The sequence below is a fragment of the Phaeoacremonium minimum genome (genome assembly GCF_000392275.1).
Source record: "Phaeoacremonium minimum UCRPA7 unplaced genomic scaffold PA7_03_scaffold_454, whole genome shotgun sequence".
Lineage (NCBI taxonomy): Eukaryota > Fungi > Ascomycota > Sordariomycetes > Togniniales > Togniniaceae > Phaeoacremonium > Phaeoacremonium minimum.
The window spans coordinates 85,082-107,487 of record NW_006921356.1 but is presented as its reverse complement, the minus strand read 5'-3'; the positions used below and the strand labels follow the sequence as shown (position 1 = coordinate 107,487).

The window sequence follows — 22,406 nt, the reverse complement described above, 5'->3', positions numbered from 1 at the left end:
ATCGCACTCTGGCATATCCCTAGGCGGTATAGAATAGGGGTTAACCAATTCAAGGCTTCGGCATGCTCCCAGGTGCGACCCCAACAGCTTGGACACACATGCTGAGATTAAACGGTGGAAGACATACAGTAATCTTGAAATATCTTCCAATATCTGATATTCGTGGCTTAGAGAATACGTGTGCATCCGTCTGACGCATCAAGTACTTCCCGCAGGGGCCCTCGTGTGATAAGAATGCATGAAAATTGATAGCACCCTGAAGAATGGTCTCGAAAGCGTTCCAACGGAGTTGTGAGCATCAGTGACCACAATCCTACCCTCATACCCGTGACCTTTTCTCAAGTTGGACCTTGCCTGAAGGGTGATAAACGAGCTATGATAGCTACCTGTTCACCGACTAAGGAAAACAAAGAAGTCAGTATTTATGCCACAGTCTTCTCACATGTGTGCATGAATATAGAAAGGAAGTAATTGATCTCGTGATCAAGGTGCGGCGATGGTTTACGCATGGTGAGCATCTGTGAGCCGCCGCATACACGCATGCTCCGCTCATAGCGAGAGATCTGTCCTAGAATCAAACTCAGATCATACAAGTTTCACAGACGATCATGAGTCAGAATGGGAACTGGGGCGCATAGATAGCGATACCTGCGTAAATTGGGAACAATACGGTCTTGGTTCTGATCAAGGCGAATCGCCGCCTGACTGTCAACCCTGCCAAAAACCGTTGGATTCGCCAGAAGGGGGTTATGTATCGAAGACTTGTTTTTGGGCAGTCTGATTACAGGTTGAATCAGACTCATAAGTCAGATTAGGATGACTAGTTGCCAGACTAATCACCAACATGGCCCTTTGTGTACCGAAACAATGGTACGGAAATGATGAATTTGGTGACGTCTGGCAGAAGGGTAATCGATATTGGTTTGACCAGGGTACCATTATCTACTCAACGAGGGATTACTACCTTGATAGAAGGTGAGAATACAAGGTAATAGACCGAATCTTCGAGATTTTGATGTGTATTGCAACTCTCAACATTTGTTATATCCTCTCAGCTAGGAAAAAAGACCGTCAGAATTGTCGTGGCCGTACTCATGGAAACGCAGATCGAGAGATTTGTACCTACCAACGCCACTAAGTGGACAAGTCCAGGCGAGGAGTGTTCTGGTCTCATATTGTGGCGCCCGAAGATCGCAGCTAGATCTCCCATCATCTCTTCCCGCTTCCATGATAGCCATCTATTCGATTCGCCTTACTATTACTTACATCTGTCCTAATGTTATGAAATTCCTTTTCTGGATCTCCATCTATCTAAGCTTTCAGGAAGACTGAAACCACGGAACACTATAATCAGAATGCAAGGAAAACGTTCTTCCCTCATTAACACTTTGGGCACGGATAATTGGCGTCAGTAACTTATTGCTAATACATTCTGGCTATGCTCTATTACTTTACGAGCAATCAAGGCACTACATCTTTCTTCGAGGCAGACAGGGGGCCATGGGGCTCTGTAGGCTGCCAACTACCCGGTACGACCAACACGCCTCTCATGCGGCCGTTCAGGCGGCCATCCCCTCCTCGGCTGTCCCCGTCCGGCATTCAGCTTCATGTCACCACCTGTGACTAGATTTCCCTGATGTCTCTATGCTTTCGCATCATATTACGAATGGTTTACGTGTTGGTGTTTCTCCTCTTGCACGTTGGGCTAGCTGATGCCTCCTTGATTGCAATTTAGCCCTGCCATGCTCACTTAGATTCGCCTTACTGCAAGCCCGACATTACCAGCCTTGGTAGCTCCACATTCTATGGCACCTTCTTGTCATCTATGCCAGAGGAGTCATTCGAAGGCTGTCTCCGCTTAAGCCTATACCTAGCTGTCAACGGCCTTGGTTCCACTACTGTTGATTTTCCCACGACCTTGGCTTGACTAGGCTTTCCGGGCATATATCCCCAACATCTTATAGGCTGGTTTGACGGCAATAACCTTGAATACGGATACAACGTGCAACCTACTTTGGTAAGGCCGAGAGTGAAACCGTTAATGAGACGTTTTTGTTGTGCGCCTCGGTTGAAACAGACACGAGTGATCCTCTAGTTGTGACTTGCTGACATGGTTCAAAGCGTTCTACACAGACTCCGAAGTTGATGCTATTGAACAATGGCCTGAGCGCCTAAGCCTTCCCTATCGTGGCGTCACAACCGTATCTTTCGGTAATTTGCGCGAGAATACTTTACAGTGAAGCTCTGATTACTGACCATGGGAATCAGCCAAGTTGTCGAAAGCACCAGGACTTTGCATAGATCATGATGAGAAATCATTACCGAGTTTCCCAATGCCAGGGTTGGGGCGTTAACGAGACGCCTCTTGAGCATCGCCCTGCGTCAAGCGACAACTCCAGCCAATCACAGGCCGCTGTCAACCGCCCCCGGATTCTCTCCCACCCATTCTTGGATCGGATACATAGTAAGCTTCACCTTCACGGCCGGCGATTCTTTTGTTCAATAGGTCTTGATGTGGATCTCGCAAGCTCTTGACAGGACTTCCCGTGTGTTCAGCTTGTTAGAACTCGGCTTACTTCCGCGGTAAGCCCCTGTCGAGAATCCCATATGCTAGCATTTCCACGTCGACATGGTATCATTGTAGGCAAAGATATGCCCTTGAGCTGCCTAAATACTCTTGGAGACATATCCCCGTCATGACAGAGCACTTTAACCCATGAAACCCACCCAGATACCAGTCTGAGATCCCGGCCGCAGTAGTATTAGCAGCAAAGGCTAAGCATGGATTCTGCAACTCGATTCACATCTGGGCCTGACACCTTGTCCACCGCCTCTATACTTTCAATATGCAGCATGTCTGCCGCCCCAAGACGGACCGGCTCTCCTGGAATCAATGAGGTGGAGACAGGGGCCTCAGTGAATTGCTGGACGCAACACCTGCCTGAGCTGGTGGGTGCCCCCTCGTCACCCTCCCTTACCCACAGGCAGCTCACCGACCACATTGCCAACAAACGAACCTCCTCCAGTCAACCATCCGGTACCGATATTAGCGGGATATTTCCTTCTTGTCTGAAAGGAAATGACCCGCTGATCGTACATCATGTCCCACTTTGGACACTCTTGTTATGCCGTCTCATCACAGTGACCCAACTTGCAGACCGCCAACTTCTCCAAAACATGCCCATCGTCTAGATGCCCGAATGGAGCATCTCATCAGCTGCTCTCCGCCATGAAGTCTCCCTGAAGTACTCATCTTGTGCAGCATCTCCCTGCAGAGTTGTGACCGGAGACCGTGCATGAGCGTTCTTGGTGAAAACCCATGCTCCACGCTGCGGTGAAGAGATTGCACGGGTGTGCTGGCAAACATGCTAATCTCGAGACGGATCTGTCCATGATGCTAGTCAGTGGATGCGACGGCCCGCGAGAAACTGCCTCGGGCGGGACAGTGCCACAGGAGAACCATGGCCATCCACTCTTTCACGATTTTGAACCTCGGAGAGCGGAGCGAGTCCGATGAGTATTCATCACCAATCAACTCCATGCACAGACAGGCAGAACTACTGCGATCCGCACCGTAGGCAACCAAAGTGACTTTGTCTTCTTGAGTTAAGAAATCACCTGTCGTATGGCTCTGTGACTGACGAGACTTTCACAGACACGGGCGCCAGATGTTCGATGAAACATCTGAAAGACGTCATCAGATTTGACGGCTCTCTAGGTGTTGATATCTCCTCCCGAAAGTATGGACCACAATGATTCCACGTCGGTCGCCGGGTTGAAGACATTGAAATCATACTCGTGGGTGAGATTGGCTTGTACTGTGTTCATGTATGATTGTGGCGGCAATACAAGCTTACTCTTTCTGTATAGCTGCCTATGTTGGATAGCAATACTCCTTCGCCAGGGTAATGAATGGCAGTTCCGCACCGACAGCATTACCTCCTCAACGAGAGGTTACCACCATTGTAGAAGTTGAAAGACCTGGAGTAATAAACAGAACCTTCGAGATCTGATGGAGTGTTACGACTTGTAATATTGAGTATCTTCACCCTTTAATAGATAAGGTTTGATATCCTGGCGGAGAAGTAGATGTCAGTAATCTGGTCATTTGCAATTCTCTACTAAGGGCAAGCGTCAAAATCGCAAAGCGCACGAACGATCTCGTGCTCTTCAGCCCTCTGGGTCCGCCACCAATGCAGCATCATGGGAGTGTCCGTGCCGCCAGAAACCTCCTCTGGTAGAGTTTCCACCTTACGAAGGTAAAATGCGCCGTGCGGCTAGCCTCGGTCTGCGACAACAGGCACATATAGACCTCCGAATAAGACGATTATGCGCCATGGTGTTAAGATTGGAGAAACCTGAACAGATGCTGCGGAGAGCTCCCCCGCACTCCACATGTCATGGTGTGTGTGCCTGATTGTGGTGTGGTATGCTCTTCGTTGTATCTGTCGACGAGGTAGCTCCCGAGAAATCCTCTTGTGCTTCCCGGACCACCCAATCAACGTTTCCCGAGGCCCGAAGGGACCCTGGAAAACCGCGTCCTGTGGACGGCCCCGGGTTTGGCACGGAGCCGCAGGCGGTCCCCACAGTCTCCGTCGATATCAAAGTGAATCTCTTGTTGATGCTTCATTTGACACCTCTTCCATCGTGAGATGGCGTTGCTTGCTTCCCAGCTGTCGCACAAATGACACTCGGTTTTGACACGCCGCTTGCACCCCGCGGACAGCGCGGATAGCAAAGGCATTTCTTACTCACGGGACCTTTTCTTTTTCGTCCTAACCAATGGCAGCCCCACGTGCGAGGTGCCGGGGGGCTGTACCTGATAGAAGAGTACAACTCCAATCACGGAGGTGCAATCCCCACCATGTCTGGGTCGCTAGGTCATATCATGGTACATTCCCTGAAACTGGCGCGGCCAGCGGCTCAGGGATATTGGGGTCGTCACACATGTGAAATTGTAAATCGAAACTTGGAGGGGGGCCAGGTCTCATGTTATTGCAGCCCAGTAGGCTGGCGTCTAGGCTCGGGTGGAACCGACGCTTGGGATGAGTACGACTGCTCTTCTTGGAAGTTTATAAGCACGCTTCTTCCTCTCCCATGTCTGACTCGCTCCTTGGTTCTCTGTCTTATTACATCAAACGGCTTCCTCGGATCACTTATTCTCTGGCTATCCAGAAAGTGTTATATTCCCATCTTCATCTTACAAGTCTCAACCAAACCTTGTGCTTGACTTAGACAACTCTCCACTCTACAAACGAACAACCAAAGCCAATATGTCGTCTACTGCAACAACTCCAAGCGTCGAGGAGCTCCGTGAGCTCGATGTTCGTGCTCAGGCTTTCATCCCCGAGGCCGCTGAGCACACACCTCACACCTTCCTGTCTCTGGCGCCTCTCACATCAAACTCCTACCCCAAGGCGCCTCAGCCGACCAAGCGACGCACCTCCTCTCAGAGCAGCAACGGAGGTGCAGCACGGATGCGCGTCCTGAAGCTCGCTCCCGTTCACTACGGCGAGCACGCTGGTGATCACAAGGGCGACTGGCACGAGGTTGCCATCGAGTAGAACACACCTCGATGAATAATCACGATATCAAAGGCTGGCGTGCAAAGGGACACTTCATTTCTGCTGCAGGGTTGTGTTACTTATTACGATGCGACGAACCGAAAAGTGACAAAATACCACCACAACGTTATCTTTATTTCACGTTATGAACGGATATGGCGAATATCAGCTTTATTGGTGAACAGGAGTTACGAAGCAAATTGGGAGAAAGGTATGAACGGATAACTATAGACGGAACAGAGCCAAGCTCGGCTGAAACGGCGCAATGATTATCACTTTTTTGCTTTTCTATTTCGAGGACTATCAATAGTATGCTCTGAGACGTATTGTACAAGGAATCAATCTATCTACAAGTTGCCAAGAGCCTTTGCGAAGTTGCCGTGCGACCGTGTACCTTTGTGGATGTGCGGTGTGAATGAGATCGTCGGTGGCACTGGAGACTGGCTGACGCGGTTTGAAACTGTCTATCAAGGTTATCAATTGTGGAATTCCACTGACAAATGACGAATGGATAATAATTCAGCAACCAGGCAGATGCTGGGTCAAAACGCCTGTGAAATTACACACTGATTCAGTTGAGAGGGGAAACCGATTTCCACCCGTAGCCTTCTCTCCTTTTGCCCGGCTTAGAAGTCGTCTTAGTGAGATCCGTGAGATCCCGCGCTCCCAAGCTAAGTTTACAAGCGCAGAAATCCAAAAGCATCTGCAGGAGAGCAGAATGCATGTGTACAAATGCAAAAATTCATGATGCCCAGCTTGACCAGTAAAGTGCGAAATGCACCCATCTATGCATTAGCTCGGCCGTTTGATAGGGAGCCTTCGGATGCAAGATGGATGCACTTGTATCTGGAGAGCCACGGCACACTTCTCAGCCCTCTTTGAGCTCTGGATGCACCTGCCTAAAACAGTTGCCCAAATTATTCTTGTCATCTCTTCTAATACATGTGAAGAGGCAACCTAATTATCGTGAAAAGTCTTTTGCGAGCCCGATGCTGTAGTGAAGCTTGTGTTGAGCTGGCAGCATCCGCAGACAGGGGAGTCGTTGCTGTGAATCTTGCCAAGTAATGATCGGCTGTCATAGCGGCGATCGTCCATAGCGCCAGATATGTTTGAGAATGTAAAGATAGCGACGAGACATCTCAAAACAATAGCGGAGTATATTTCTAGGGGAAATGTTTTTTTAGGAGAACGACACCCGGATCTCTCTTCCGGAACTTTGATGCCCCACTATTGGAGATGGTATCCAAGAAGCCTAGAGCGACTCCAAATGCCACCCCAGGACTGAGAGCTGGAGAACTTCTCTGGGATGCAATGACAGACATTGTCTAGAACTTCATAGACCGTATGTCGAGAGCAAACAGCAGTCTCTCGAGCCATCTCGTCCGGGGCTTGCCCCCATGAATCGAGCCAGCCAGTTTGCGGGGCGACCCGGGGACTCGGTGGTCTGATATAATGCACCACACCCCAGATCGCAGCACCACGGCTTTCAACGGCAGATGGCCGTCGTAGTGAGATGCTCGTAGTTGCTCCTGCTGACGCGTGGCAACATTGTCTGTACGTGCCCAGACACAGGTCCAATGGGACCTAGCAGACGTAGACGCGTCTAGTCCCCAACTTCGAAAATGCGCAACTGGTCGCCTATCTCTCCGTACTGTGCTATTAGCTGGCCGACGTCAACGTCAAGCATCTCGTCCTCGGAGGCTCCCCGGCGCCCGACTGCACCCCACGTGCTTAGGCAAGGCTGCTCGTGCCCACGTGAGTTGCACGGCTTCGCATGTAGCGAGCACCACAGCCTCCAGTGCCGGGCGGCGGAGACAGCGACCCCGGCCCGCTCCAGATCCGGGTCGGTGAGCAGGCGCATCAGCTCAATGAATGGCCTGCTCTGGGCTAGATAGGCCGGTGACGGGTCTGTCACGCCGACTGTTGATGCGTGTAGATTCCAGCTACTGCTGAACGGCGGCGCGAAGTGAAACTCGAGGATGCGCAGGTTGCCGTTGAGAATCATGTCGAACAGCGCCGGGGCGACGTCCGTCTGAAACTGCCCACTCAGCCGCCGTAGATGGAGCACGGCGTGCCGGATGCGCCGCCTTGATGGCCTGAATGCCTCGGCGGCGAGCAGGCCGGCCGTAGGATCCAGCAACTGCGAGCCCTTGTTGCGGCGGCCAACGGCATGGAGATGAAAGACGTTTTGGCCGAAGTAGATCGCCGATGCCTCACGGTAGAACTGGAGGTTCACGAGGAATAAATCCAGCACATACTGGATGATCGTGGGCGCCCTGGGCTCATACCACTCGGCCCACGCGCTGAGCGGCTGGGGCTTGTCTGCATCGCGATCAGAGGCGGCGTGGCCAACTTCGATGCCTTTGGGATAGATGCATAGATACTGGAGGATCTGTTCACGAATCTCTGGCGGTAGATCGAAGAAGTAGGAGAATGTGCAAAGTGACATGATTTACTCTGATCGATGTGAATTGGGCCAGAAATGGCAGCTAATGGTCTCTGGAAAATAGACCATCCGTTCTTGAAAGACGATGTGATGCCGATGCCGGTCAGACAGCCAATGCGTACGGTAATTGGTGTTGTAGAGTGAGAGTTAAGCAGAGTGGCAAGACTGCACGTCCTAACGCTGTATTGGGATTCGCCCAAGCCACGGAAACTGACCCATTTTTGCCAGCGACGACAAACTTACACCGACAATTAACAACTTCATATTCCATTCACGTAGAACTGCGGCTCAATTACTCAACTTCGAGACAACCTCAATGATTAATGATTCATCAACTAACATGATGGCCCTGGATTCGCGAAGGATGCCCAAGGCACTTCAGACACTCATCACAATGCAGCAATTTTTCAATGTTACAACACAGCATATCACAATAGCAACAAGATAAAAAAGATGTCTTGGCAACTTCCTTTATTCAGACCAGTATACCATTTTGAGGGCCGTCCTCCCTACCTAGTCTACATGCATTGCGCCGAGTGGGTTTCGTGTGTAGGGAGTGAGAGCAGGAGAGAGATCGTGGGTGAGGGCGGAATTAGGAGAGAAAGGAAGCAATGCATCGTCAATCTTGGGGATTCTGTCCCCTCCATGTCGTGACTGCCAAGTGAACAAACGATAAGAAGAAATGACCAAAGACAACCAGCCAGTTTCAAGTCCAGCTGCCTCCAACTTTTTAGGTCCCAGATCACACTGCGTCATGATGCGTTTCGTTTCCTGGCAATTCAAACCAGTCATGCCAAAATCATTTCGTAGGCTGTTCAGACTACATCGTGATTCGTCGATGGAAATGGTCGATGACAGCAAGCAAACTCAAGAAGAGCTCGCTTATCTTGAGGACATGGCCTTGGTTACAAGTCTCTTGAGGGCCAGCTCCTTCTTCTTCAAGTCATCAGCGCTGGACTCCTCGAGCTCAAGCTGGGACATGGCATCGCTGAGAGTCTGCTCAATCTTCTCCTTCTGTCCGCGCTTAAGCTTGAGGGACAGAGTCGGGTCGGAGATAATCTCCTCGACACGGGAGATGTAGGATTCAAGCTGCTGCTTGGCCTCGAATCTCTTGCTGAAGGCCTCATCGTTGGTCTTGAACTTCTCGGCATCGCTGATCATGTTCTCAATCTCGCTGGATGAGAGCTTGCCAACAGAATTGCTAATGGTGATGTTGGCGCTGCGGCCAGAGGTCTTCTCAGTGGCAGTGACCTTGAGGATACCGTTGACGTCGACCTCGAAGACGACCTCAAGAACGGGCTCACCAGCCTTCATGGGAGGAATGGGAGCAAGAGTGAACTCTCCCAGAGAGGTGTTGTCCTCGCAGTTGACACGCTCACCCTGGTAAACGGGGAACTGGACGGTCTGCTGGTTATCAGCGACGGTGGTAAAGGTTCGTTTTTTCAGGGTCGGCACTGTCTGCCCACGAGCAACGACAGGGGCGAAGATGTTGCCCTCCATGGCGACACCAAGAGACAGAGGAACGACATCCAAGAGAAGGAGGTCAGAGGTGTCGGCAGAGGTGGCCTTTCCGGAGAGGATACCGGCCTGGACGGCGGCACCGTAGGCAACAGCCTCATCGGGGTTAATGCTCTTCTCGAGCTTCTTGCCATCGAAGAAGTCGCTCAGAAGCTTCTGGATCTTGGGGATACGGGTGGAACCACCAACGAGCACAATCTCGTCAACTGCGCTCTTCTCGATGCTAGCATCCTTAAGAACCTGCTCAACGGGGTTGATGGTGCCAGCGAAGGCCTTCTGGTTGAGGTCCTCGAAACGGGCACGAGTGACAGAGATGTTGAAGTCCTCGCCATCGAAGAGGGAGTCAATCTCGATCTGAGCCTGAGCACCGCTGGAGAGGGTACGCTTGGCACGCTCGCAAGCAGTTCGGAGTCTTCGCAGAGCACGGGCATCTCCGCTGAGATCCTTCTTGGTCTTCCTGGTGAACTCCTTCTTGCAGTAGTCCAGCAGGTTAGTATCGAAGTCCTGACCACCCAAGTGAGTATCACCAGCAGTAGCCTTGACGGTGAAGACACCACCCTGAATGTTGAGCAGGGAGACATCGAAAGTACCACCACCAAGATCGTAGATGAGAACGTTGCGCTCCTTGTTGGACTTGCCAGAGCCCAGACCATAGGCAATGGCAGCAGCGGTAGGCTCGTTGATGATACGGAGGACGTTGAGACCGGCAATAGCACCGGCGTCCTTGGTGGCCTGACGCTGGTTGTCGTTGAAGTAGGCCGGGACAGTGATGACAGCCTTCTCGACCTTCTTGCCGAGCTTGGTCTCGGCAATCTCCTTCATCTAAAGAAGTCGTTAGAATTATAGAAAATTTTACAATAGTACCGGCGAAGGTTCTTACCTTGGTGAGGACCATGGCGGAGATCTCCTGGGGGGAGAAGGTGTGCGTGCCACCGAGGTACTCAACCTGGACCTTGGGGTTGCCATCCTCGTCGACAACCTTGAAGGGCCATGACTCCATGTCCTTCTTGACGGTAGGGTCGTCGAAACGACGGCCAATCAGTCGCCTGGATGAATGCAGGTCAGCGAGAGATCATTTTGATATATAAGCTGGGTCTACTGACTTGACATCGAAGACGGTGTTGACCGGGTTCATGGCAGCCTGGTTCTTGGCAGCCTCACCGATCAATCGCTCCTCCTCTGTGAAGGAGACGAACGAGGGGGTAGTGAAGCTACCCTGCTCGTTGGCGATGATCTCGACATTGTTACCCTCGTATGTGGCAACGCAGGAGTAGGTGGTACCTGTAGAGCGAAAAAGGCGGACAATCGGTCAGCGAGGCGCATTCCCGACAGCAAGATGGAGGATGTCATTGCAATTGCTGGATGGAGGAGAAAATATACATACCCAGATCGATGCCGATGGCACCATCATACACTTCTTCGGCCATGGTTGCGACGATGTGATCTTTCTCAGGGAGGAGAGGAAAGGTTGTGAAGAGGAGAAAGAAGAGAGACCCAAAATCAACGTGGGGCAGATTTGAGAGTTCACAATTTTTGAAATTTTTGGCGGTGGAACTTTTTTTTCGGTCCAGTCCCTCGCCTTCCCAGGTTCCCCACTGCCGTCCTGAAACGGATTAGCGCAAGATATCTCCCACCACCTGCACACAAGCTTAACGTTATCTTATCGTGACCAGACTGACCTCTCCAGCTCCAGGTTGGGGATGCTCTTTACCTTATGGGGCAACCTGATTGTACAGCCAATCTCGACTTGTTTATGAGATAAGTTGACTTCTTGCATGCTTCTTGTATTACTTAGGTTAGGCTGAAATGCAAATAGATGGATCAGGAGCCTCTAACAAAATCATCGATGTTTATTGATACATCCTTTGTACTCCGACATGTCAAGATCTTAATTACATCGAAGCCTTTCCTTTCCACATTCGAGGACGCTGCGTTGTGCAAGCCAGCGGGCCAGACTGCCCTCATCCTGACCTTCAAATTCCTTTCGAAAGACTCCTTACACCCACAGATTTATTATAAGCAAAGCGGAGCTGGTACATGAGACCTAAACAAGGAGCTTTTGCCATGATCGTCAAGACTCGACCTTTATTCCAGAAACGCCACCTACCGAACCGCCATCAAATGCAGGAGAAAAGCTATACACACAGAGATAGCCTGATCTGCTATTACCACTAGTACTTAATCAGATTGGCCAAGACCGTAATCTTCTCCAGCTCTGCGTCTGCTCCATTGGGTAGCTTCTGGCCCTTCGGCACAGCTGCAATCATTTGGACCATGATGGTGTTCACACCGGCATGGAGCTGCACATCAAATAGCTGACAACCAGGATCAACTGGGTCTTGAGGCGACGGTATCTGCCGACCCATAGTTTGTCCGTTGACAATCACAAACAGCTTGTATGGCCGCCCTTGAGCCTCCAGGGACTGATTGATGCGAGGGATGACCTGGATCTTCCACTGAGTGATGGGCAGGTTGATAGTGACTGATTGCTGGGCCTCTTTTGGATGCGCAGGCAGGTTGAAAACAAACCGCCGGTCCTGGTTCAGGCTCATCTGAGTTCGAATGCATAGATTGGTAATCAGAGCATCTGCAGCAGCTGAGAGATGGTTAGCATGTAGAAGTGTTAAATGAAGCAGAGGGAAATCATACTTCTACCGGGCAATCGGTACTTGATGTCGTACGGCAAGCCGGGGCTCGGTGCTGCTTGACTGTGTCCATTAGGCAAACCCGGATGTTGCGGCTGACCATTGTAACCAGCTGGGGCTACACCAGGTGGGAGAGGTACGCCGTTAACAGGACGCATTCCAACAGCTGGCGATTGGCGATTCGCATCTTCGCGCTTAACGCCTGCGGAAGGACTTGGAGAAGCGCCTGAAATGGACAAGCTTCGTGCCTGGTCAAGTGGTCCGAGGCTCATGGTTGCTTGTGTGAACGGAGCTCGTACTGCAGCGCCGTTCGGAATGGCATCAGAGTGCGCCGAGCCGCTTCGTCCTGTAGCAGGTGCAGGAGATCCTACAGAGCTATCCCGCCCGCCAACGTGAATGGTGATCTTTTTCGGCTTGGGTGGTTCTGATGTTGAAGCTGAAGCTGAAACTGACTTGAGTTTGATCTTGGGTTGAGGGGGTTCATCAACAGCTTCCTTGGCATCTTGAAGTTCCTCATAGAAAGCATCCTATATGAGTGAGTGAGCTGGCCACGCAACGACAAAGGAGTGAACTGACCTTCAGCTCTTTGGCCATTTCTGAAATCTCGCTGCCTTCCTCATTGTAGTAGAAGGCATTTTCCCAGAGCAAACTAGCTTTCTCTTCAAAGGCAGCCCAGCTTTTGAAGTCACTCACACCAGTCGCATCCCCTCTGCCATGAACTCCTTTGACGAGCTTCTGCAGCTTCTTTAAGGAGATAGGCTCTTCAATGAGCTGGTAGTAGTCTTTCAAAGCGCGGGGAGGAAGATTCATAAAGGGCTCGAAATATGCCCACTCGTCCCTGGGACAATGGTTAGTCAAGCACAGAACGGAGTTCAGGGAGTCCATACTCTTCCTCCTTCCGGCGAATAAGCTCCTCGACAATCTTTTCCTGGGCTTGTTGGAATGTGAGGCCGTTATAGGCCACATTCTCGTATTGAGTGTCCGCCTTCCCTCCACCAATTGATGATCTGTCAGCTACTTTTGGTGTGCTGGTAATATCGCCCCTGGGTGGCCGTCCGGGGCCTCTGCGCCTTGGCGCAACTGGCTCATCTGCGTCATCATCGGCCTCGCCATCGGCATCTTCATCCTCCTCACCATCAGCATCCTCGTCTTCGTCTTCACCCTCGGCATCCTCTTCTACCTCTTCTACTTCCTTTTTGGCCCTGGCTGATGATCGCGCTGGCCGAACGTCATTTTGTTCTTCCTGATCGCCATCTGCAGGTATAGGGGTCGCGATAGCCGAGTAGTTGGGAATTAGCTTGTAGGCAGGATTGTTCTTAGTCATGTAATTGCTAGTAGCTTTCCGCACACGCTCGGCATCGTCGTAGATATCGGAATTTCTTGTATAGTACTCTTTGGCATTGGTGACCATTCGCTTCATGTAGCTCTCCAACTCTGACATTGTAGCAAATTCATGATTGTTCAGCTTGCGCTCAATTGTCTCCAACGAGATTGGCAAGCGGATCTTTTGGTAGTAGTCTTCGTTCCCATCCCTGGGAAGAAGCTTCTCAAAATAGCCCGCGACGGGTCGGCCACTGTTATAGCGATGATAATTAGCATGCTGCCACTCAAGTGTCGAGGAGAAGATGCGCGTTGTAGATGCACGCGGGGATAATGAAGGGGCATTTTCAAAAGAGTACACCGTTGACAGTGCTGTTATGCTGATCGTTGAAGAAGTAAGAGGCGGAGTGGAGGCATTGATGGGGACTTACTGCTTGTCTGCGGTCTTCCTGATTTGCTCGAGAAAGGCAAGACCTTTTACGGAGGTGGACTCAGGGGTTTCGCCTTTGCTGAGGTCGCCGTCCTGTGATGCGTAGCGGCTGGTTAGCTTTGTGGGTTCTTGAGGATAGAATGAGCAGGCGTTTGTGAAGAGTCTTGACGGGGAGACGGCGCAAACGAGGATGACTGGGCATAGTCGAGGTGCAAGATGGCCGCCTTGCCCGCTCGGCATCAACCCTGCATTTGATTCCCGCCACGGGCGAGCCAAAGCCAGAGCAACCACACCCATTTCCTCGACCTTCAACAATCGCAGTGCAGGCTCGAAGCTTCGAATACCACATCCAGCACGCAGGGAAGAAACTTACACTCGCGCCCTTCTGTCGCTTTGCCGCTCTGTCATCGCCGTTACCGACACCAGTTCCGTTCGAGCCGTTGGCCTTGCGCTTGTGGTCCATCGTGCAGGGATGCAATCGAGTCGCAATGTGCAGCGCAATGCACTGATCCGGCAAAAAATGGCCTCTGCCTGTTGCAGCCCGTACAATGGGTGATAGAACGGTTTGCGCTGGGTGCAGGATGGATTCGCGTGGTCGCGTTGTGGTCTTTCGCAAGTGCCCGCAGAAAGACAGATTTTTAGTGGAATCGCGCTGGGCTAGTCCTCAACAATACAGCGGCTAGAGAGTTACAGCCCGCACTTCAGATGGGAACTCGGCTGTGAAACACTGGAGAAAGCCGAGAGCGAGTTTTTGAGGACGAAACGACCGAGAATGAGGGGAAAGAGCACAGGAAGAGCCTCTCAAGCAGGTTTGGGACACCAATCTAAGTTTGCACAAGAGGTACTCTCCAGAGGCGTGACGGTTCTGGTCGAAAACATCAAGCCTCGAATCTCAGGCCGAAAACGGTGATTAGATAACCCCCTAGAGGTGAAGGTGAAGCTTGGACCACCTGTGCCCAGCACATTCGCTACCGTACCTACTGTATGTAGGTGGATGCTACAGAGTGCAGTCCCACACGACCGACGACTTATAAGCCGCCGAGAATTGGGTAGAAACAACCTTTGACAACCCAAACACAGGGTTCGGAGTCATTCTTTGATAGTGACGCTCAGTCATGTATGATGTTATGCTTGATTCCTGAACGATCGTGTCTGTTATATACCAGATGTATGCTGTGTCATATTGTATGCCACTGGCGGTATTCTCTTGTTGTGAATGGGGCCTGCGGGAGCAATCAAGGCATCGGCAGCGTTAGCGTGCTGTACAGAGCCCCTGGCAAAGGTCCAAGCTCGCTACGGCTCGGGAACGTGACCATTCTGGCCCGCACTAGAACATTGGATTTGTTTACCAGTGTCCTCCCACCAATTATTTCTGCCCCTCAACTCCATCAAAAGCTCGACTGTCCCTTCCCCCACGCTCCCTCCTCCGATCTTTTTACACCAGCAAAGACAACGCGACATTTTGGAGTTCTGTCCTCCAACACTAAGAAAATATTCCGGTATTGTCAAGCCATATTCGTTTCCGCAGTCAAGCACACACAGGTATTCAATCAATACAGCTGTTAAGATGTCTAACGGCGAGCACGGCATCGACTCGACGCGTCGCAACATCAAGCCTCGGCTGTTGAGCGACAACGAGCGCGCTCGTCTCGAGGAATACATCGACTCAATCCACTACTCTGCCAGGTGCGTTTTGTCTGCTTCGCGATCCTTCATGTTCCGGCTGTCTAACTGTTTGCCTCAGATATTCTGACAGCGAATATGAGTACCGACACGTGCAGCTGCCCAAGGCCATGCTCAAGGCCATTCCGAAGGAGTACCATGACAGTTCCAAAGGCACGCTGAAGTTGCTATGGGAGGACGAGTGGCGATCAATGGGCATCACACAGGTGAGCAACCACCAATACGCCTAATTGTGGTGACAGACCGCTAAACTAGATTTTAGAGTCTCGGATGGGAGCACTACGAGGTCCACGAGCCAGAGCCGCATATCCTACTCTTCAAGTGGGTTTACTCCTACAACGTGTTCATTACACTTGGGTACTGACACCATACACAGACGTCCGCTCAACTACCAGCCTCCCGCACAGTGATGAGACGACGACGCATTTTGAGCTGGGATGTTCGGACCACTGTATCTTATCATATCATACGACTGCATAGCGATATCTGCCTCTCACTGTAAGGGTATAATGCTTCGACGACTTAAAGGCCATATCTCCGACACTCGGCTCTACGCCTCACAACCTCCGGCTTGAGCTCTCCTCACTGTCAAGAGGCCTGTCCGACCGCGGATCTACGGCTCCGCGAGGAGCAGATCGGACCGTAACGAGGGTTGCTAGTGGAGTCGGTAGGAAGAATAAGTCAGCATTTGTGGATTTTTTTCGGCGTCTCGGGAGACCGGGGGGACACGGATTGCGGTGAGCTTCTGGGAGTTCACGTGAGCAAGTTGGACGCTCTTTTGTCGTCCATAGATACGGTTGTCAAGACCCGTTGGTTAATGTAGACACAATGGAAATAAATCAGGTCTCTGCAAACTGAAACAGGAGATGAAAGACGACAGGGCCTTGTAAATAGGCGTTTGGGAGTGCCGATAACAAATCGTCCCATTTTGCTAGTAACAGAATTCAACCTCATGGAATCAACAGGAGACCATGACAGATGCTATCAAACGAGAAACAGCCGCCCTAAGTGCCTTGTTTGGAGAAAACAATCCTCGAACCGGTCCTGATTAATATTCGCTCCGTCAAGAATGGTTAACAGCATTGTGTTCCGCCGTAGCCGGACACGCGTTTGACATACACTGCAAATCACAGCCACACCGCAATCGATATTTGAAGATAGTATGCGGTCTTCTAAATTTACCTGTATAATGACCAAATGTACTCGTGTCTGTGAGAGTGTGGGCTGCCATTGCACCCAAGTTATACTTTTGGCCATACCCTGGCTTGCGAGAGACTCTATGATCTCCAGCAAGCCATGCCTTTAATGATGACGCGGGGCAATGACGTCCGTGGGATCGCTCCAGAAAGGGAACGTGCTGCGGTCCTGTTTGGAGCATCTAGAACATTGGTCTCGATCCTTCACTCATACCTAGGTAGTGACAATGAGACAGAACAAATAGGCCAGGGTGGTGAAGACGTTAACAGCTCCCTAACTAGTCACTGAACAGATATGTTTGCCACTGGGTTTAGTAGATTCAAAAGAGATTTCTGCGAGAACAACTAGGTATAGTAGACGGTAAGTCTCCAATGAAATAGGTAGGTTGCAGAGGAGCGGGTGACATCAAGGTAGTACCTTGCATTCTCCGACTGGCTGCGGGCGAATCCGAAGGCTCGATCTAAATTTGACTCGCGCGACATCTGCTGATTTTCCGTCAGGACACATGTCAATTAACTGCATCGCCTTGCTCACATAATACTTCCATGCTAGCAGCGCCAATGACCGCCATATACATTTGACACAGGACAAACGGCCGCTTTCTCTTTTGCGACATGCTTTTCGAGACCTCGCATGCATTTCTAGCTTTTCCAAAGTTCTCTTTTTGACTCATTTTAGGTGCTTGACGTCTTCGACTCGTCTTGATTTCTTTCAAGCATTTGTACCTGTTACAGTGGAGGGTTGCTCTGCACCGCTGACACTTGAAGGTACCCGGGAGCTCCGCCAGATAGAGTTGCCACCTATCTTATCGCCCGCATACAGGCAGAATAAGCTGCATATGATTTTTAAGCACTGACACCGGATCGACTGAAGTTACAGTTTCAGGAAGGTAACTACCGGCCACATCTTCCAAGTGGCCTCGAAAGCCGCCCAGCAATCGATCCGCTCCTCCCAATCTATTTTGTACATAAGAAACCCCGGCAAAGCCCTCGACCGGCCATGAAGGCCGCTGCGAAGCTCTTCTACCTGTCTGTCTTCAGTCTCTGGGGGCCCCAAGTTCAATGTCAAAACGCCGCCCAAGATGCTTGCGCGGTATGCTTCTTCTCCTCTTCTCGCCGTAGCATGCTTGCTGGTCACAGCTGCTGCTGCTGCTGCTGATTATAATTACACTCTGTCTAACACCTCTCGTTTTCAGATCTCCCCCAAGGCCATTGTATCTGATGCCTGCGCCTCCTACTCGACACTTGAACGGCTCAACCTGAAAGTCAAGCCGGTGGTTGATGACCTCACACGCACCACAGATTTCTTTTCTCACTACCGCCTAAACCTATTCCACAAGAAATGTCCATTCTGGGACGACGAAAATGGCATGTGCGGCAACATTGCCTGCGCAGTAGAGACGTTGGACAACGAGGAGGACATCCCAGAGGTATGGCGAGCCAGCGAGCTCGGTAAATTGGAGGGACCCCTGGCGAAGCATCCCGGGAAAGCCATACAAAAGGAAGAGCCCAACAGACCCCTCCAGGGCAAATTGGGTGAACACGTTGGCGAAAGCTGTGTGGTGGAGTACGACGACGAATGCGACGAACGGGACTATTGTGTACCCGAGGACGAGTCTGCCAGTTTCAAGGGCGACTACGTCTCTCTATTGAAGAACCCAGAACGCTTCACCGGCTACGCCGGCCAGGGTGCGGCGCAAGTGTGGAATGCCGTCTACCGAGAGAACTGCTTCAAGAAGGACTCCTTTCCACATACTGCTGCCTTGGGCCAGTCTGCTCCGGCAAAGGGACCTGCAGCGCTCGACTTCAAGAGCGTTCTTGAGGCGGCTGGTCGACAGCAGGTGCTCGAGCAGGAGCGTGAGCATACCCCAAACACTCCCTTTGTTGCATCGACTGGTCTCGAGGTTGAGGATGAGTGCATTGAGAAGAGAGTATTTTACAGGGTCATGTCCGGCATGCACTCCAGCATCAATACGCATCTATGCTGGGACTTCCTGAACAGGACCACTGGAGAATGGACGCCCAATCTCGAGTGCTATGTCAGCAGACTGCACACGTTCCCTGACCGGATCAGCAACCTATACTTTAACTATGCTCTGTTGACCCGAGCCATTACCAAGCTAGGCCCACATCTTCAATCGTACACTTTCTGCACCGGAGATCAGGACCAGGACTCAGCAACAAAAGCCAAGGTTCTAGCCGTCACTAAAGCAGCGTCAAGCGTTCCCCAGATATTCGACGAGAGCCTCATGTTCAAGAACGGCGAAGGCCCAAGCTTGAAGGAAGACTTCAAGAACCGCTTCCGGAACGTGAGCAGGCTCATGGACTGCGTCGGCTGTGACAAGTGCCGTCTGTGGGGAAAGCTGCAGACAGCCGGGTACGGTACCGCCCTGAAGGTCCTCTTCGAGTTCGACAACGACAGCCAGGAGATACCCATTCTGAAGCGGACCGAACTCGTCGCCTTGTTCAACACCTACGCGAGGCTGAGCAGCTCCATGAACGCTATCCAGAACTTCCGGGCTATGGCTGCTGAAAAGGAGGCCGCTGAGGCTCTCGAGCGGGCCGAGAAGGCCAACGTCATTCCTGACCGGGCGAAAAAGCCACACGCGGTTGGGACGGCTCAAGAAAGCGATAAACCTTCGAAGCCGCTCATGGATTATGAGTATGACGACGATCCAATCGACGAGGAGCATGGACCCACTGTCAAGGAACAGTTCGACGAGGAGATTGCGAGGGTCATCAAGGCTTTCAAAATCGTGATTAGAGGGTGGATTCGTTTCCCGTTTACATTGTAAGCTTATGACGTTCTACTTGTCTCATCAGTGGACGTGGAGCTAACCTTGCCCAGGTACGAGATAGCAACAACAGAAGCATTGAGGCTATGGCAGTATTTCATCGGCCTGCCTGTCAGCGAACGCACGTGGAAGTTTGAGCGGCCGAGCTTAGATGAACTCTAAGTACCCTATCATCATTGGAGTTACGGCGCGATATACATTGTGAGATGAAGCATCGGAACATAGTATCAATGGAGCAATGCCGGTTTGAGAATGAATTGTATATAGTCCCTCGTACGTCACGAGTCTTGTTCTCAAAAGTAAGCAACGAAAATAACCTGGTATCTTTTGCATATATCCTTTGTCTATCGAGTGACCAATGCCCCTTGCCTAAACGCCGAATAAACTCTTCCTTTGCCCGCTTTTGTCGCCTCCTTTACTGTAACCTTTTAATGTGACATTCGTAACGACATTACCAATTTTGACCTTGATTTCATTCACCGAGACGGGGATTTCAGGTATGGCGTCTCTGAACTCATCCCTCGCAAAGACAGCCGCGGTTCGGTCCCTCAGCTCGGCCGTGGGCTCCGCAAACGACCATGCGATGGAAATGTGGAACGCATCGGTAGCTGAACCACTGCCGTCACCACCCTCCGCCCCCGGCTTCTGCTGATACAGCGTCGGCTGCCCGTAGGAGGCGACCAGCTTGTTGCAGCGCTCCAGCAGCGTGGCCAGCTCCCTGTTGTGCGGCCCGGGCGCCTGTCCATCTGGCCTCGACCCGCCGCGGTTGCCGCTACTGCTGCTGCTCCGCACGCGCAGCACGAGGAACGAGCGATTCGAGTCCGGGCTGCGATGCCACGCCAGCGCCGGCGCGCGCAGCTCGAACGGCGCGACGCCGCTCCCGCGGACGGCCTCGCCCAGCTGCTCCAGGAAGGCGTCCTTCTCGTCGGTGCGCAGCACGAAGGGCCGCGAGAGGCTGACATGCAGGGGCAGCGGGGCGCCGAGGTCTGAGGTCAGGAAGGTGCTCAGCTCGATGGGTGATGATGATTCTGCTGATGGCGACCTGAGCTCGGCGCCCAGGGCAGAGAGCAGGCCGTGCAGCAGGGCGTGGGCGCCGGCCGGCGGGTGCCACTCGACGTAGATGTGCGAGGGCCAGTTGCCGGCGACGTGGGGGATCTGGCGGCGGCGGCCCTGGTGCAGGGAGGGGTCGTCCACGGGGGAAGGGCGCACGGTGGAGGCGTACAGGTCGTGGAAGGCGGAGGGGAGCGGTGGGAGCGCCGAAGACGCCGTGTCCGGGCCCGGGACGGCGGCGTCCGGTGCTGTGGTTGTCCTCCCTGTTGTCCGCCGCTTCCTGGAGGGAGGTTCAGCCGCTGGTGCTTCTGCGGGTGGCTCCGCCTCCGAGTCGGAAGACGAGTAGTCGACCAGCCCCATCGTGAGAGGGCTTGTCTCACTTACACGACGCGGACGTGTACGAGTAGGCTTGTGAGAGTACCTACATAGTAGGTGGTAGTGTTTGTCTTGTTGTTCGGCATTTCTATGCAGGGGCTGCTGGCGCTGCCATGGATCGCCCTTGCTCGTTACATTTCGGTGGGGCAGCTGGCCCAACCTACCTACATGTAGGTAAGCCTTCTGGAAGGTGTAATAACTATGATATCATTGGAGTTTACACACCACAGCACGAAGATACCAAAATGGAGAAAATCGGAGAGCAGTACAGGACGGCCTTCAATACCCCCTGCTACTTTTCACCTGGAGACAGCGCACCGGTATAATATTGCCTCTGACTAAGCAAGCGTTTTTAGAGCAAGTACCCAGGTGGTTCAATGTCTAGTGTCAAGGTATATCTCTATCTCTATGTTTGTCGCGTACCTGACGCTATCTACCCGTCTCCCGACTTGCCTAAGAAAAGCAACTACTGTTGTGCTGGTGTTTGATCTAGCTTCAGGTACGATGCAGCGGTAAGGTGTAGGTGTGGATGGGCTGATGCAAATCGGGTACCTGCCTCAACTTCCCATAGCTAATTTTAATCTCCCGACTTACCTGAATATCGTCATCGGAGGTTCTCTTCCTATGGATGAGTGAACTGATGGGGGGAGGGCAGCCCCGCATTGGGTAAAGTTAAATGGTGAAGGTTGATGACGTATGGTTGGTTGGTTGGTTGGTCCAGGCATGTGAGCCCGTTAGACTGGTTCCTGTGCCTGACATGACTGACAGCAGACAGCACACATCGGACAGAATGGAAGAGAACTGACTGACTGACTGACTGGAGGGCAGTCTCTGTTTGTCCGCCTGACGCATGGCCCCTTCCCCCTCCTTCTCCGTCCCCGGACTTTCCTTTCCTTCTTATCCGCCCAATGCCCCCCCTCCCGTGTCTCCTCTCGAATGCTGAAGGTTTGCCCGATCTCTTCATCCGGACACACAACTTTTCTCTGCCTTAGGAGAGAAATCGTCTCTGGTTCTCTGCAAAACACAAACACCCATCCGAAACATTGTTTCTCTTTGCTCTCATTCCATCGCTTCGCTGTGCCTGATTATCGCGCTTCCGTCTCCAGCAGATACGATACCCTACCGGTACTTCACCAATTGTCTCTCCACCAGCGCAGCGCCAAAACGCCGCCCCGCTAAAATGGACGCCTCCGAGGACAAACAGTGGGTAAGTCCCAGTCCCCTTCCCTGCTAGGCGTGCCCTCGCAGCGTGGCAGAACCCTACTGCGTACACACACAGCGCCGGGACTGCTGTCATCCCAGGTGGGAATCACGTCCCTTAGGGACCTAGCAGCCTGGGTACCCTGATGCCATCATCTGTTCCACTCTTCAATTTCATCATACC

The 22,406-nt window shown here is 52.0% G+C and overlaps 7 protein-coding genes across 7 annotated transcripts; 3 read left to right on the top strand and 4 right to left on the bottom strand.

Annotated features, from left to right (window-relative positions):
* Positions 1 to 5,273: 5,273 nt before the first annotated feature.
* UCRPA7_6151 (hypothetical protein) lies at positions 5,274 to 5,564 on the top strand (the record flags this gene model as incomplete). Its single annotated transcript, XM_007918691.1, has 1 exon — positions 5,274 to 5,564. The coding sequence occupies one exon, from the start codon at positions 5,274 to 5,276 to the stop codon at positions 5,562 to 5,564; it is 291 nt and encodes a 96-aa protein (XP_007916882.1).
* A 1,603-nt stretch (positions 5,565 to 7,167) lies between these two features.
* Positions 7,168 to 8,013, bottom strand: UCRPA7_6150 (hypothetical protein; the record flags this gene model as incomplete). The annotated part of the gene is made up of 1 exon (XM_007918690.1): positions 7,168 to 8,013. One exon carries the CDS (start codon positions 8,011 to 8,013, stop codon positions 7,168 to 7,170), a length of 846 nt encoding a protein of 281 aa, XP_007916881.1.
* Positions 8,014 to 8,892: 879 nt separating this feature from the next.
* Positions 8,893 to 10,955, bottom strand: UCRPA7_6149 (putative heat shock protein ssb1 protein; the record flags this gene model as incomplete). The annotated part of the gene is made up of 4 exons (XM_007918689.1): positions 8,893 to 10,350; positions 10,409 to 10,574; positions 10,632 to 10,809; positions 10,913 to 10,955. 4 exons carry the CDS (start codon positions 10,953 to 10,955, stop codon positions 8,893 to 8,895), a joined length of 1,845 nt encoding a protein of 614 aa, XP_007916880.1.
* A 744-nt stretch (positions 10,956 to 11,699) lies between these two features.
* UCRPA7_6148 (putative bromodomain containing protein) lies at positions 11,700 to 14,386 on the bottom strand (the record flags this gene model as incomplete). Its single annotated transcript, XM_007918688.1, has 7 exons — positions 11,700 to 12,124; positions 12,178 to 12,236; positions 12,627 to 12,700; positions 12,750 to 13,011; positions 13,061 to 13,747; positions 13,925 to 14,016; positions 14,297 to 14,386. The coding sequence occupies 7 exons, from the start codon at positions 14,384 to 14,386 to the stop codon at positions 11,700 to 11,702; spliced, it is 1,689 nt and encodes a 562-aa protein (XP_007916879.1).
* A 1,104-nt stretch (positions 14,387 to 15,490) lies between these two features.
* On the top strand, positions 15,491 to 15,970 carry UCRPA7_6147 (putative cyclin-dependent kinase regulatory subunit protein; the record flags this gene model as incomplete). Its single annotated transcript, XM_007918687.1, has 3 exons — positions 15,491 to 15,609; positions 15,668 to 15,812; positions 15,869 to 15,970. The coding sequence occupies 3 exons, from the start codon at positions 15,491 to 15,493 to the stop codon at positions 15,968 to 15,970; spliced, it is 366 nt and encodes a 121-aa protein (XP_007916878.1).
* A 1,914-nt stretch (positions 15,971 to 17,884) lies between these two features.
* Positions 17,885 to 19,759, top strand: UCRPA7_6146 (putative endoplasmic oxidoreductin-1 protein; the record flags this gene model as incomplete). The annotated part of the gene is made up of 2 exons (XM_007918686.1): positions 17,885 to 19,593; positions 19,651 to 19,759. The coding sequence occupies 2 exons, from the start codon at positions 17,885 to 17,887 to the stop codon at positions 19,757 to 19,759; spliced, it is 1,818 nt and encodes a 605-aa protein (XP_007916877.1).
* A 207-nt stretch (positions 19,760 to 19,966) lies between these two features.
* On the bottom strand, positions 19,967 to 21,007 carry UCRPA7_6145 (hypothetical protein; the record flags this gene model as incomplete). The annotated part of the gene is made up of 1 exon (XM_007918685.1): positions 19,967 to 21,007. One exon carries the CDS (start codon positions 21,005 to 21,007, stop codon positions 19,967 to 19,969), a length of 1,041 nt encoding a protein of 346 aa, XP_007916876.1.
* Positions 21,008 to 22,406: the final 1,399 nt, after the last annotated feature.